At 41.5% G+C, this 15,797-nt stretch overlaps 1 protein-coding gene across 1 annotated transcript in view; it reads left to right on the top strand.

Annotated features, from left to right (window-relative positions):
• Positions 1 to 15,797, top strand: part of LOC126253021 (UDP-glucosyltransferase 2-like) — a 64,204-nt gene that overhangs the window by 13,058 nt on the left and 35,349 nt on the right. The window contains exons 3-4 of the mRNA XM_049954082.1: positions 2,372 to 2,831; positions 2,912 to 3,134. Of these exons, the coding sequence (XP_049810039.1) occupies positions 2,372 to 2,831; positions 2,912 to 3,134 (683 nt within the window). The remainder of the gene's footprint in view (positions 1 to 2,371; positions 2,832 to 2,911; positions 3,135 to 15,797) is intronic.

Raw genomic sequence — 15,797 nt, 5'->3', positions numbered from 1 at the left:
TAAGGTCTTTCGGGCATTTTTTAAGAAAAGAAAATCCACTATTACAGCTTGGAAGAACGCTGACAATAAGAAGGGACAGGATGATAGGATATGTTTTAAGACAACAGAAAGAAACTTCAAGGTAGTATGGGGAGCTGAAGAGGGTAAAATCTGTAGAGGAAGAAAGAAATTGGATTATATCAAACTAATAATTGATGACTTTGATGCAAATGTTATTCTAAGATGAAGAGGGTGGTTCACGATATAAAGTCGTGGTGGGTTGTAGCAAACCTGTCAGAAGACTGATGATCCAAAACAGAGAATATGATTCCCTGAATCGGCATCACGAGGCTGAGTGTACCCCGTTCAGATTTTCCTTCAAGAAGAAATCCTTGGTAGCGCTCGGAACTGAACGAGGGTTCCCTGTACATCAATTATATGCGTACGCCACTCAGTTACAGATGAAATCTTGATGGGTGTAGTAATACCGTATATTAGAGGTAAACATAACGCTATTCGCCCATAACTAGCCACTACTATGAAATACACGTAATATACACTGCAGTGCCAAAGAAACTGATATGAGCCTGTGTATTCAAATACAGAGAAATGTAAAGAGGCAGAATACGGCACTGCGATCGGCAACGCCTATATAAGACAAGAAGTGTCTGGCGCAGTTGTTAGATCGTTTACTGCTGCTACAACGGCAGATAATCAGGATTTACGTGAGTTCGAACGTGATGTTATACTCGGCGCACGAGCGGTGGGACACAGCATCTCCGAGGTAGCGATGAAGTGAGATTTTCCCATGCGACCATTTCGCGAGTGTACCGTGAATATGAGGAATCCGGTAAAACACCAAATCTCGGTCATTGCTGCGGCCGGAAACAGATCCTGAAAGAACGGGACAAACGACCAGAGCGAGAGAGAAGGAGAATCGTTCAACGCGACAGAAGTGCAACCCTTCCGCAAATTGTTGCACATTTCAGTGCTGGGCCGTCAACAAGCGTCAGTGTGCGAACCATTGAACGAAACATCATCTACATGGGCTTTCGGAGCCGAAGGCCTATTGGTGTAACCTTGATAATTGCGTGACACAAATCTTTATGCCTCGCCTGGGCTCGCCGACACCGACATTGGACTTTTGGAAATATGCTCGCGGGTCAGACGAGTCTGTAACAAATTGTAGCTAACGGATGGATGCGTACGGCTACGGAGTGAACCTCATCAATCCACGGTCCCTCCATGTCAGCAGGGGACTGTTCAAGATGGTGGAGGCTCTGTAATGGTGTGGGGCGTGTGCAGTGGGAGTGATATGGGACCTCTGATAAGTCTAAATACGCCTCTGACAGGTAAGACGCACGTAAGCATCCTGTCTGATCAGTGGAATCCAGTCATGTCCATTGTGCGTTCCGACGGACTTGTCCAATTCCAACAGTACAATGCCACAACCCACACGTCCAGAATTGCTACAATGTGGCTCCAGGAACACTTTTATTTGTTTAAACACTTCCACTGGCCACAAAACTCACCAGAAGTGGACATTATTGAGCTTATGTGGGATGCCTTGCAGCGTGCTGTTCAGTAGAGGTCTCCATATCCTCGTACTCTTACGGATTTATGGACAGCCCTGCAGGATTCATGGCGTCAGTTCCCTCCAGAACTGATTCAGACATTAATCGAATTCATGCCACGTTGTGTTGTGGCTCTTCTGCGTGCTCGCGGGGGCCCTACATGATATTAGGGAGGTGTACCAATTTCTTTGCCTCTTCAGTGAATATTCTGCTTTATTTGTAAAATTAGAAACCTCTGGAGACACGGTTTCGATTTCCTGTTCACTCAACGCTATGCTTTGACAGGTATTTTCCACTCGCAATATCACCATCCTCATTTCATGGTTACATGCGTCCGTCAATGAACTACTGCAAACTTTTGCATTTCAATAACATAAAAAGTGCTGAGTGATCGATGTTTCCTAAAACGATGTACTGACGTTTCTGCGAGTATGACTTGAATTATCCTGTCTGTCATTCGCCGAATCCAAAAGTCAAGATACCTATGAGGCATAGGTATACCAAACCAAGGTACATAAAACTCAGTGAAAGGAAATGTTATAATGATTTACATCAGTAATTGAGGCTATTGTAGTTGACTTTCCTGATTCGATGTGCGAAGCCTCTATGGCTTAGTTTTCATGTTTCGGACATTAGAAACTTTTTCCTAAATGGAATTTACACAACAGGTGTTTCATGTTGATCTCACCATCTGCGTGTGTTTTGGCCTCTGATTTCTGATACTTAGGGTACACATTACTTTACAGAATACCATGTTTATTACTGATAAAACTTTATAATAATTGCATGGCGCTTTGATTTCTTATGTTCTGTTGTAGATTTCAACGGGAATTCGATGTGGTGATAATGGAAATGTTCTTGTACATGTGTTACTTCGGCCTTGTTCATATACTGGGACACCCACCAGTGGTAGGTTTCTGGTCAGCAGAGTTATTCCCACAGCTGCATCGAATGATGGGCAACCCTATTAATCCAGCATACTTCCCGGATATTGGGGATAGCTACACGGATCACATGACATTCTGGGAAAGAGCTACCAATGCGTATCACGTACTGGATGATATTAGAATAACATCCGTATCACTGGTAGCGTCTCAAGACGAAGTAATGAGAGCTCATTTCGGGAGTGATTGTCCTAGCACAGGCATAATGCAGTACAACCTTAGCCTTTTACTCGCTAACAGTCATTTCTGTTCTGGCTATCCGCTACCTATGCAGCCTAATGTGATACAGATGACAGGACTTCATATCAAAGGAGCACAAAACCCGCTGCCGAAGGTACGTACCTACCTGGACTTCATTCCTTTGCGATTGTAGAATGACTAAATTCAGCAGTAATGGTGTGACTGGTATTACAGGATATACAATCTTTCCTGGATGGAGCGAAACATGGATTCATATACTTCAGTCTCGGTTCCAACGTAAAGAGCAACACCCTTCCTGAAGTCACACGTAAAGCCTTGATGGCGGCTTTTTCGGAACTGCCTCAGAGGGTCCTTTGGAAATTCGAAGATGATACTCTGCCGGGAAAACCAAGCAACGTAATGATTTCAAAGTGGCTCCCACAAGAAGAGGTATTGGGTAAGTGATTCTCTCAAATTTTAACTTTTTTAATGGGTTATTACAGATACAAACAAGTATATAAATGAGCAAGAACGGTCCAAAGGGCTAGTGAATTGGGTTTCGTGTTCGTGACCACATTCAGTGTAATTAAGATGAAAAACGAAATGGATCATAAGCGTTTCATTATGAAGCACCAGTCGTATAATTATCAACATTAATAGAGATGATCATCACATTATAGGTATTAAACTTTCATTCCTTTCGGAAATAATGTGCGTCATCAATATCTGTACGACGTGTAACTCACAGGGATACAAATACACATTTCTATTCGTTGTGGTGCCTTTACCTTTCTGGAGGCCAGACGTCACTTTGTTGAAATATGCCATGAAGGGTATGCAAAAGGGTTTACCATGACTGCCACAAACAAGCGGATACTCAACCTCATTCCAGTAATTATCAAGTTACTCCCCTCGTTACATCCAGTACATCTCCACACCACTATTATGTATCTCGAGTACCGTTGCTTACTGTGATCATCCACACGGACGTCTACAGTTAAGTTGGCGTTCACGTGACGGCCACAGACAGAAGCGATAGTAGTCACTGAACACCACAGGATACCACTCGTTCTCACAGACGAATCTAGCTCTACACCACTCATGTTGCCATTGACTGTGCTACTGCGTCAGAGGCAAATCGCGCATGGAAATTCTGAATGTCAACCCGCTTCTAGTAATCCGCTTCCGACACTCCGTGATGATATAGTGTAATATACGCTGGATTTTGACTCTTGTCATACCTCTCTTCGTTATAGCCAGTCGAACAATTCCAAGACTTTGTCGTGGAGTTGTGTATGTGGAAGAAAACATGACTACTATGTTTACCTAACTTTTGCCCATCATCTCAGCGCTCAGTGTGCAGTCACTGAATTACGGCAGTCTGTCTGCGCAAACTGTCGACGTGATACTCCAATGCCTCTCATGCCAACAATTCGACCTCTATCAAATCCCAAAAGGTACATGTACATGTTCTCCGGTCTTGCTGTGTTCGACTCCCACCCCAAGAATTCCAGGAACGTCCCACTTTAATCAACACTTGTACGATCCGAAACTCATGAAGTTATTTCATTCGTCATTTATATGCTTCGAAACAGAAGTACCAGTGACCTATGCCGGAATTATTTTACTTTATTTACTCACGAACTCCCTTCACATTATTTACTGACGAGCTTCCTTCACATTTCCTTTAGTGTTCTTATTTGTTTGATTCATCAGCTAATTCCTGATCAGTTTGCATGGCTGAAGGACGGCATGGTGAGAGTCGTCTCCTTGGAAATTGTGATCTTTCATAGAATCTTCGTGAGAAATCCCAGGAAGTTCCCAACGTGAGTTTCTGTCTTTCTAGGAAAATAGAGAAGAACGGGAAAAGATGTGAAAGAGGCAGAGTACCACAATATGGTTGACCAGAATGGCATGTCCGTTCACCCTTCCACAAACCGGATGGATGAGTGGTCTTTGGAGTCACCATGTTTAGACACTCGCACACTGCCTGTGGTACTGTATGGTTACAGTTAGAGTGGGTGCCGTAAATTTCGTCGTAATGAGAGGACTGAAATAGTTAAGTAGAATATTGAATTACGCTGTTCTTCTGCAGGTAGTAATTGAAAATTGGGATATCTACAAGGGCTGTTCGGAAAGTAAGGAACGGTTTGTCCCCAAGTGGAAACTGTTGTGGCGTAGTAAGACAACCACGCCACTTTGAAGTAGCCGAAAGGCACGCGTTACTGACGCAGGCTAGAGATAGGTCTGAAACAGGATACGTAATGAATGCTATAAAGAAAAGTACGTAGCTCCTGGAATACTTAACTTTTAATCCATCCTTGTTGTATACATCGTTCTCGATGAGACATGCTTTATACGATAAGTATCAATTGCTATTTAAGGCTAATGGCGCCTTGCTAGGTCGTAGCCATGGACTTAGCTGAAGGCTATTCTAACTATCTGCTCGGCAAATGAGCGAGGCTTCGTCCGTGTAGTCGCTAGCAACGTCGTCCGTACAACTGGGGCGAGTGCTAGTAAGTCTCTCGAGACCTGCCGTGTGGTGGCGCTCGGTCTGCGATCCTGACAGTGGCGACACGCGGGTCCGACATATACTAATGGACCGCGGCCGATTTAAAGCTACCACCTAGCAAGTGTGGTGTCCGGCGGTGACACCACAGAAACCACAGTGAAAATCCGATCTCGTGATTAATCTACTACCATGAAAGGTATCACGTGTGTACTGATTAATCTGAAATGCTTTCCTGTGAAAATATAAAACTGCTCAAGAAAGTTATTAATGGTTAGTAAGCTGTATGGTCATTGTCTCCTCAACCCACGAAGCATGGCAGCGCTGTTGATGAACCAAATTGTTCTTTAGTGTGTTTGTAATACGAAAGAGCTTATGTCGGAACTAATTAAAAAAAAAACTCTGCGTGTGAACTTATTAATGCATAAGAACATCACATAGTGCTATGCCCTTCCTATTGAATGGTTGAGATATGAAGTGTGCGCGTGTTAAATTTGATCAGCAACTCATCGTGTGAAGTTTATTCAGTCAAGGTAAGCATATGGCTAGTAGGAAATGCAAAAATTGTCTTTTGGTTAACGCACCAGGGACTAAGGTGGAGGAAATGATACTAACGACGGCTTTGATTGCTTCCAGTGGTGGGATACTTGTGTGTGGACGGGTTCAGTCAAGATGCGGATAGTTCCAGTTTGATGTGCTAATTTTTGTACCTATGGAAGGAGGCAACTCTCTGTCCACTACGAGTGGAGCGAATGATTTTGCACCTTTTGGATGGGATCAATACCTGCTCTCCCTACCCAGATCGAGTTAGTTACAGTTGATGAGTACTCCCCACGTTAATCTTAAGGGCATTTATATGAAAGGGAATTAATGCAGAATTGAATAAAAGGTACCCTTCCGGTACTCAACAGTTAATGATATTTCCTTTCCCCGTCACATTCTCAAATGTCAAAATCAATAGGAGCATAGTAAAGTCATGAGCTAGTGTACTGTGGGCGCCACTCGCTACACGCAGTATTCATATGTGAAAAGAAGCTCTCAAAATTCTGTTTCCCGCCAAGCTTGCGATAGACAGAATAATAAATTTAAAATGAGTTTAAACTTGGAATCCATTTGTTCTTAACCGAGATTCGAAATTTATCCTAGATACCAATCCATCCGCCATTATAGGCTGTTATATAGAGTCAATGTAGAGTACGATCGCTGTGGTGAAAATGTGGCTGAAGTGAGATAAGGGGCCAGTGGCGCGAAAGAAGAGGTTCACTGTGCGTCGTCTTCTCATTTGCAGATTTATAAAGCGTTCTCTGTGTTTTCATTAAACAGAGATGACCACAGACTGGATGTGGTACTTTTATTAGTTCAGGCTTGAACATTCTTACAATTAGAACAAAAACTCACTGAGAACGTGTTAGTCAGCGGGCCTATGCACCTGTCACACCCTCACTCGTCCAATTCCTCTACCTAAGGGACCTGCCTTAGATACAAGAAATGTAGGGGAAAGTAACGGAAAAAAGTAAGACAATCAAAATTTTTACTAAAACGCTCCCGTGGCAACGATTTGTTTGTATTGAATTTTTTTGATCTCTGGCTGCCAACTATTGACAAATACATATACATTTCTAATGATAATAGCGAATTTTCGAGACACCTGTCGTATTTTATTTTATCACTCCAAAAAAGAAATTTTCGTATGACTATGCTGACGGGGTTTATAATTGTCAATAATATTTCTCTCGAGTAAGATTTCTGGGTTGCATCATTGGAAACTGATAACTAATCTCATAAGAAACTAACGCTGTACAAAAATAACCATGCATGAAATGAATGGAGATGGATCTTTATCTGGTATCAGCCACCGGGTGTGGACCTCTGGAGTGAGTAGTGTATTACGATAGCTGTAGCTCGGTGTCTTCACATCTTAGAATATGGGGATGAATGTCCGTCTCTTGAAATTAGCATTCGATGTGGACGTAAATTTACAGCTGTCAGGTAGTTTGTGACTCTTGAGCGTAGGAAAATTCTGAGTTTGGCCTGATGTCTGGCTCAATGGGAATACCAGGCAGTAGGTGATATAGATCTGCCACGTCAGAGGGATGATCTACGCGCTACGCAGAGGTTAAAACTTTCATTCTGTGGACATGATCGGGATAACACCCGTGAGCATTTCGCATTCTTATGATTGAGGTGTTATGTCATCTTGAAGGTTTCGACATGGATTACGATGTTATCTTGGAAACGTTAGTTTCAGTTCTTCCAATGTTGTGTTCTCACGTCATATGTGAGGTTTCCCAGAATCGGTACCATATATCACATGCGTCTTTCGTCACAAATTTTACGAAGTCTGTAGAAAGTTAAGGTATGAAGAAAGGTATTCCATCAGTGATACTACTCTGTCCTAACTGGTCGGCTGTTTCTGTCATTCCAGAATAACTTTTTATCAAGGGATGTTACAGTCATACGTAATGTAAGGTACACGATAAATTAATTTCTGTTAATCCTGGAGAGAATACTTAGTTTTCTGGTTACAGCACAGTTGTTCTACCTTTTTTCGCGATCGATTCTCGAATCTGTCGTTATCAGGATATTATTTTGAAACTATGCAGAGTATATATCTATGTCTCACTTATTGCTAAAACCTGGACCGTAAATCAGCTGGTTTTAGGGGGAAGATGGTTCACGGCTGCAGTTTCTTTAGTGGTAGAGAAGCATGCACATCCAGTTCCTTGAATCGACTGATGTCAATACATGTCGCATTGTCGAGCACTCGGACAAAAATCTAAATAATACTCTATGTGATCAAAAGTATTCGGACAACCCGGAAACATACGTTCTTCATATTAGGTGCATTGTGGTGCCACCTACTGATAGGTACTCTATATCAGAGACCTCAGTAGTCATTAGACGTCGTGAGAGAGGAGAATGGGGCGCTCCGGGTAACTTACGGACTTCGAACGTGGTCAGGTGATTGGTTGTCACTTGGGTCATACGTCTGTACGCGAGATTTCCACACTCCTATTCATCCCTAGATCCACTGTTTCCCATGTGACAGTGAAGTGGAAACGAGAAAGGACACGTGCAGCACAAAAGCGTACAGGCCGACATCGTCTGTTGAGTGACAGAGACCGCCGACAGTTCAAGACGTTCGTAATGTGTAATAGGCAGACATATTTCCAGGCCATCACTCAGGAATTACAAACTGCATCAGGATCCACTGCAAGTACTATGACAGTTAGGCGGAAGGTGAGAAAACGTGGATTTCATGGTCGAGCGGTTGCTGATACGAGTGGCTACTGGTAAACCACACATCACGCCGGTAAATGTCAAACGACGACTCGCTTGGAGTAAGGATCGTAAACATCGGACGATTGAACAGTGGAAAAACGTTGTGTGGAGTGACGAATCACGGTAGACAATGAGGCGATCCGATGGCAGGGTGTGGATATGGCGAACGCCCGGTGAACGTCATCTGCCAGCGTGTGTAATGACAACAGTCAAGCTTAGAGGCGGTGGTATTATGGTGTGGTCGTGTTTTTCATGGAGGGGGCTTGCACCCCTGTTGTGCTATCACAACACAGGCCTACATCGGTGTTTCAAGCACCTTCTTGCTTCCCACTGTTGAAGAGCAATTCGCTGATGGCGATTGCATCTTTCAACACGATCGAGCACCTGTTCATAACGCACGGCCTGTGTCGGAGTGGATACACGACAAAAACACCCCTGTAATGGACTGGCCTGCACAGAGTCCTGACCTGAATCCAACGGAACACCTTTGGGACGTTTCGGGAAGCAGAATTCGTGCCAGGCCTCACCGACTGATATCGATACCTCTTCTGAGTGCAGCACTAGGTGAAGAATGGGCTGCCATTACCCAAGAAACCTTTCAGCACCTGATGGAACGTGTGCCTGCATTAGTGGAAGCTGTCATCAAGGACAACACCATATTGAATTCCAGCATTACTGATAGAGGGCGCCACGAACATGTAAATAATTTAGAAGCAGGTGTACTGATATTTTTGATCACATAGTGTATTTAGTTCGTCGCTGGAGAAGTTGATAAGTGCTTTTCTTGATACTGTATGGATGGTTTGTAACAGAGAATCTTGTACCCAAGTCTGTGCCGAATGATGCATTCTACCTGACGGTAGCTGAAGACTAACTGAAGTTTTTATTTTCTCTGTTGTGTGTCCCTGACGCTGAACATTTATCTGAACATACTGAATCCCTGAGGAAGTTAGTATGTTGATTTAGCTGCTCTTCAATTTCTGGGTTAATAAATACCTAGGAATTTTGAAAGGCATTCATCAGCAACATATTTCTCGGGATGGATTTCATAGTGCCCGGACCAACTATAATAGAACGGGTCTGCAGGTGTCAGTTTTGTTCAGGATTAGTTTTGTTCAGGACATAGCCATACATTTCAGAATTGCTATACATAACGGTATCATAGTGCAGCTCCGATCGAAAGAGGCCTCAGCACAGTGAGAGTAATACCGTTGCGTCAGCTTCCAGCCACATTCGACCCACAGCACGTTATATGTTGAGTGCTTTCCTGTCACATATTTCATTTATTTATTTAACCTGATCTTATTAGGTCCATAAGTTCTTCTCTTACATCGGGCCAAGGTTTCACACATGAAGTGCTTTTTTACATTATAGCTAAGTAAGAAATAACAATTTTAATATGACAGACAATATTAAAATCAGTTGAGGCAAGTGTTTAACTCATCTCATTCTGTCCAAGCCTAGACTAACTTTTCACAAGAACGTTATGTGACCCTATGTAAAGTGAGAGCATTATTTCTTCCACTGACATCTTGAGAAGAGGAAGCAGATGATATCATGTTCGGTTCGTATGAACAGACATAACCAATTACAAACTTGTACTCACACCACTCTTCATTTTCAGCAAAAGCTCTTTTCTGCATCGAAAATAAGCTCGTAATAGGATGCAGTTTTAATCAGCACGCAGAGAAATACTCGAGTATTATTTTGGTAACATTGGCTCAAGGTGGTTATGATGTAATATATTTCATTTCGATCAGTGCGACATTTGTCTAAAACTAGAGCATCATGAAGAAGATAAATGACACAGATATCCCACAATACTCACGGTTCAAGGGTATTATCGACGAAGGTATACCATCTGGCATGCATCAGAAAATAGTGCAATGCCACCAGAATTGTGAATGGCCAACAAAATGGCGTGGTCCTTCAGTTTGGCAGTTCCTCTCTCCTCCTTTCCAAACGTCACGGATGCTCTCCACCGCACCTTGTGCGATTAACACTAACGCTGCATATTGTGGCCCGCTTCTGCGTGTTACTGCACCTATTAGCTTAACGTGGCAGTTACAGTTAAACATAATACTGTGGCTTGAGTCCTATTTTCCGTATTGGCATCTCTATCGACACCTCTCAATTAAAATCTTTCTCGAGCGGCCAGATTTAAAATAAAAAGCCGGACAGTTGCGGATGTGACTCCTCCTCTGAGGGTTCCGTGCAAACTTAATCATTATATACGTAACTATAATACTTTCGTATGGCTCATTGGCATTATACAGGGTGTCAATTTTAAGTTGACAAACGAGAATATCTCCAAAATTAAGGTTCACACGAAAAAATGTGTAGAATCCCAAGTTTATTATTTTCGATGGGGACAGCTGCTGGTGCTAAAATTAGCTCGCCACCTTAGGCCCCTGGGGGTGGGGCGGGAGGCAACTTTAAAATTTCAAATAGGAACCAAATTTTTAATTGCAAAATCGAATTATGCATAAAAACTACTTACATTTTTATTAAACATTTCTTTTGATTCATTGTAGTTGGCGCTGTAATTCAATAAAACTCATGTTCTTGTTTTTGCGTGGAAAACGGTTGCAGATAAATAAAAAATACTTATTTACTTCGTAAATTTTGATTCACTAAAACTAAAAGTCTCCCTCTCATCCCATAGGGTGGGATCTGAGAGAGAGGAATTAGAGTTTTACAAATGTTGACCCAAATATTAATTTTTGCCGGAGATTCGTTTAAGTTTTCTTTGTTTCGTGGTCATGAGGCTTTTAATTATCAAACAAATCATCTGACTAGCTAACTACCCAACCAAACATCCTACTTACTAACGAGTGAACTCATTAACTAAAAAGCTAACTGATTCAAGAACCTATTTTTTTATAATAAATATTAATATCTGGGTCACCATTTGTAAAACCCGAATGCCTCTCTCTCGAACCCCACCGTATGGAGAGAGAGAGAGAGAGAGAGAGAGAGTTGTAGTTTAAGTGAATCAATATTTACGAAGTAAATAAGCATTTTTTATTTGTCCGTAACCATTTTACACGCAAGAATGAGAACATGGATTTTCTTGAAATACAGCGCCAACTACCAAGAATCAAAACAAGTGCTTAAGACAAATTGTACGTAATTTACTATGTAGAATCTGATTATGCAATAAAAATGGGGTTTCCCACTTGAAATTTTGAAGTTGCCTCCCGCCCCATACACAGGGGCCTGGGATGGCGGGCTAAGTTTAGCACCAGCAGATGTTCCTCTCAAAAATAATTAACTTTGTGTTGTACACATATTTTCGTGTGAAGCTTCTTTTTTCGAGTTAATCTGGTTTGTCAACTTAAAATTTACACCCAGTATAAGTCTTTCTATTTGATACCACTTCAGCGACTTCAATGTCGTTCAACTACGGCAGTTTCCGAACTTGGAAAAAGGGATTTTAAGTTTAAAGTGGAATCCGAAGAACGTGTGTTTCTGGAGAATTTTCACATTGTTGAGGGTTGAATGCTGGTTTAGAAGTACGAGGTGCATACAAGTTCTAAGGCCTCCGATTTTTTTTTTGTCCGGGCTGGAAAGAGATAGAAACATGCGCATTGTTTTAAAATGAGGCCGCGTTCATTGTCAATACGTCCCAGAGATGGCAGCACCGTACGGAAGATGGAATTTTACCGCCAGCGGCGAGAATTAGAACTGTTTTAATACTTAAAATGGCGACGTTTTCCTTACTTGAACAGCATGCAATCATTCGTTTTCTGAATTTGTGTGTTGTCAAACCAATTGAAATTCATCGACAGTTGAAGGAGACATGTGGTGATGGAGTTATGGATGTTTCGAAAGTGCGTTCGTGGGTGCGACAGTTTAATGACGGCAGAACATCATGTGATAACAAACCGAAACAACCTCGGGCTCGCACAAGCCGGTCTGACGACATGATCAAGAAAGTGAAGAGAATTCTTTTGGGGGATCGCCGAATGACTGTTGAACAGATCGCTCCAGAGTTGGCATTTCTGTGTATTCTGTGCACACAATCCTGCATGACGACCTGAAAATGCGAAAAGTGTCATCCAGGTGGGTGCCACGAATCCTGACGGACGACCACATGGCTGCCCGTGTGGCATGTTGCCAAGCAATGTTGACGCGCAACGACAGCATGAATGTGACTTTCTATTCGTCGGTTGTGACAATGGGTGAGACGTGGATGCCATTTTTCAATCCAGAAACAAAGCGCCAGTCAGCTCAATGGAAGCACACGGATTCACCGCCACCAAAAAAATTTCGGGTAACCGCCAGTGCTGAAAAAATGATGGTGTCCATGTTGTGGGACAGCGAGGGCGTAATCCTTACACATTGCGTTCCAAAGGGCACTACGGTAACAGGGGCATCCTACGAAAATGTTTTGAAGAACAAATTCCTTCCTGCACTGCAACAAAAACGTCCGGGATGGGCTGCGCGTGTGCTGTTTCACCAAGACAACGCACCCGCACATCGAGCTAACGTTACGCAACAGTTTCTTCGTGATAACAACTCTGAACTGATTCCTCATGCTCCCTACTCACCTGACCTGGCTCCTAGTGACTTTTGGCTTTTTCCAACAATGAAAGACACTCTCCGTGGCCGCACATTCACCAGCCGTGCTGCTATTACCTCAGCGATTTTCCAGTGGTCAAAACAGACTCCTAAAGAAGCCTTCGCCGCTGCCATGGAATCATGGCGCCAGCATTGTGAAAAATGTGTACGTCTGCAGGGCGATTACGTCGAGAAGTAACGCCAGTTTCATCGATTTCGGGTGAGTAGTTAATGAGAAAAAAAATCGGAGGCCTTAGAACTTGAATGCAGCTCGTAAGAGTGAGCCATTCTTGCTCCGACCGAGATCCGATCCCGCGGCCTTTAGGTTTCCAGGCATGCACTTTATCTCTAGACCTACCGGTCCGACATTATATATATATATATATATATATATATATATATATATATATATATATATATATATATATATATATATATTTCTTATTCTTACCATTTCGTCAATATTACTTTCGATCGTTGTCGTCCAGAAGTAGTCGTGCTATAATTATTCGGTTATAACTGTATAGGCACTTATCCGAATGTTCAATATTCTTCGGTACAGATGTCTTCCCCAAAACAACGGGGAATATTAGGTGCATGAGTCATTTAGAACTCTTAATTAACTGGAATCGTAGTTTCGTATATATAAAGAAATAGTTAGCACAGTTTGAAATAAATAAACTGTATCTGACATAAATTTCGATACCAAATCACGTAAGAACGGCCGACAGCTCATTATGTGAAGTAAAGTTACTGTATGATTATTAACTGTTATAAACTGTAATTACGAACTAATTGTTAAACTGTAATTAGGTGAGAACCAAACCAAGGTCACTGACTTGAGCTCAGATGCAAGAACATAGTAATACCAGGAATTAAAGTCAATCAGAAAACGAGCAGAATAATTTGTACTGGAATCATACACGTAAAAGTTAATCGGTTGCTAAACAGTTCGCCTGATGGATAGCTTTGCGTTACTCGCTGTAATACCAACCGTCACAGATTTCAGAAATGGAGATGTTCGTAAGTACTTCTTTTCTATTATAGTAAGTTATTTCTGGAAAGTTCAAAATGATTCATTTACCCACGCAATAAGCAATTGCTAGCAGAGTTTGAAATGAACACAAAAATCATAAACTGCATTATTCATAAGTAATGTTTCTCCAATAATCATTTAAATTATGATTTTACTCGTTTAGTGTAATACTCTTTTTATAATCACTTTCTCATAATTTCTTTCTCCTGAAAATAGAAAAGGATTAGTGGTGCACTGCCTGGTATCATTTGCAGATCAGCTTTCACTTTTGGCATGCATGTGGTCTATGTGCATGGTCACACATTTACATATGTAATTTATTTCATTTTTCTATTCGTCTCGTAAGGTAAAAAACACCATTTTGTGCTCTAACAAACGTCCACCTATGTCTGTTTCACCTGAACTTAAATGGCAAGTCTACGCTCATCTGAAGTCACTAATTAGATATACAATATATCTTCTAAAACTAATTTCTACACATTCAATGACAGCAAAAATAAAAATAGAAACGAAAATAAAACTGATTACAAAAAACGATCATTTGCCAATATTATAAACATTAATTATTCCAGCACTGGTGTTTCAAGTCCAAAATGTTATGCCCATCTTATCTTTTACTGCGTGGGTATATAGGGCAGAAAACATTAGGGTGTAGAATGTTTTCAATTTCTTACAGTTCATAACAAATAAATTTGTATTTAGAGATTTCATTGTCCATTTCATTAGCTTTTTCGTGAGTTTTCATGAGGACACTCTTCCATATCCTGAATTTTACCTATTTTGAATTAGAATCACGTCTGTTAATTCGTGCCTCAGCAGGTTTCAGTAAAGTGTCAACCTAGATTGTAATTCAGGTACTATGCTCTTCCCCTAACACTCCATCCAGGCTCGAATGAATTCTGAGATTGAAGTATTTGAACCGAACAGTATAACTCTATATTGATAGCATTTTCCTGCAAAAATGAATGCTGTCCATTTTCTTGATTCCTTTAAAAAGAGATATCTGACAACATCCAGCAGTGAGACTGAGACTATGCCGCACATTGTGAAACTTTTGCAAAACTTCATCTAAACATTCAGGACGATCCGTTCCACGCTTCACAACCTTATTAACATCACGTCATCTGTCCAGTTTCCAACACCATTATCTTTTTTCTCTACGAAAACGAGTGGATTATTGTATTCATTCTTAGATCGTGCTACAACGCCCCATCCCTCTATGTGGTTTGACTCTTTCTCCACTGCTTCTTTCCTAGCTAATGATACCTGGTAACTGATCGAACAAACACCTCCTTGGGTAACGTTCCCATACCTGACAGCGTTTCTCTGCAAATATCTCCGTGTCATTAATCAGAAAATTACACAACTCCTCTATCTGCTCCGTAGAAATACGCTAAACGTTTAACACTACAGTGGCAAATCCATCATGGGAGGGAGTTATCATGTTCACATTTCTGACATGATAACACTCGGGCTCTACACTCACCATTAATTCAAAGGGAACATAATTAGATTTAACACTGTATCTTAATCGTCAGCCGTCCTTTCAACTTCATCGATTGTTATTTCTAATTTACTTTCTCACAAGACATTCTTATCCTAGTGAATAATCACCTTGTGTTTCATCATCGAGTCCATGCAGTCAATAATTGTACGCTTGCTCAAAGAAGATGCTCTTAATAGACAATTATACCAAGACTTCAGTCTTGACTCATTTACTACAGACACTA

Source organism: Schistocerca nitens, chromosome 4 (genome assembly GCF_023898315.1).
Source record: "Schistocerca nitens isolate TAMUIC-IGC-003100 chromosome 4, iqSchNite1.1, whole genome shotgun sequence".
Taxonomy (NCBI): domain Eukaryota; kingdom Metazoa; phylum Arthropoda; class Insecta; order Orthoptera; family Acrididae; genus Schistocerca; species Schistocerca nitens.
Note: the sequence above shows the minus strand (reverse complement) of the source record. Positions and strands in the feature narration are given on the sequence as shown.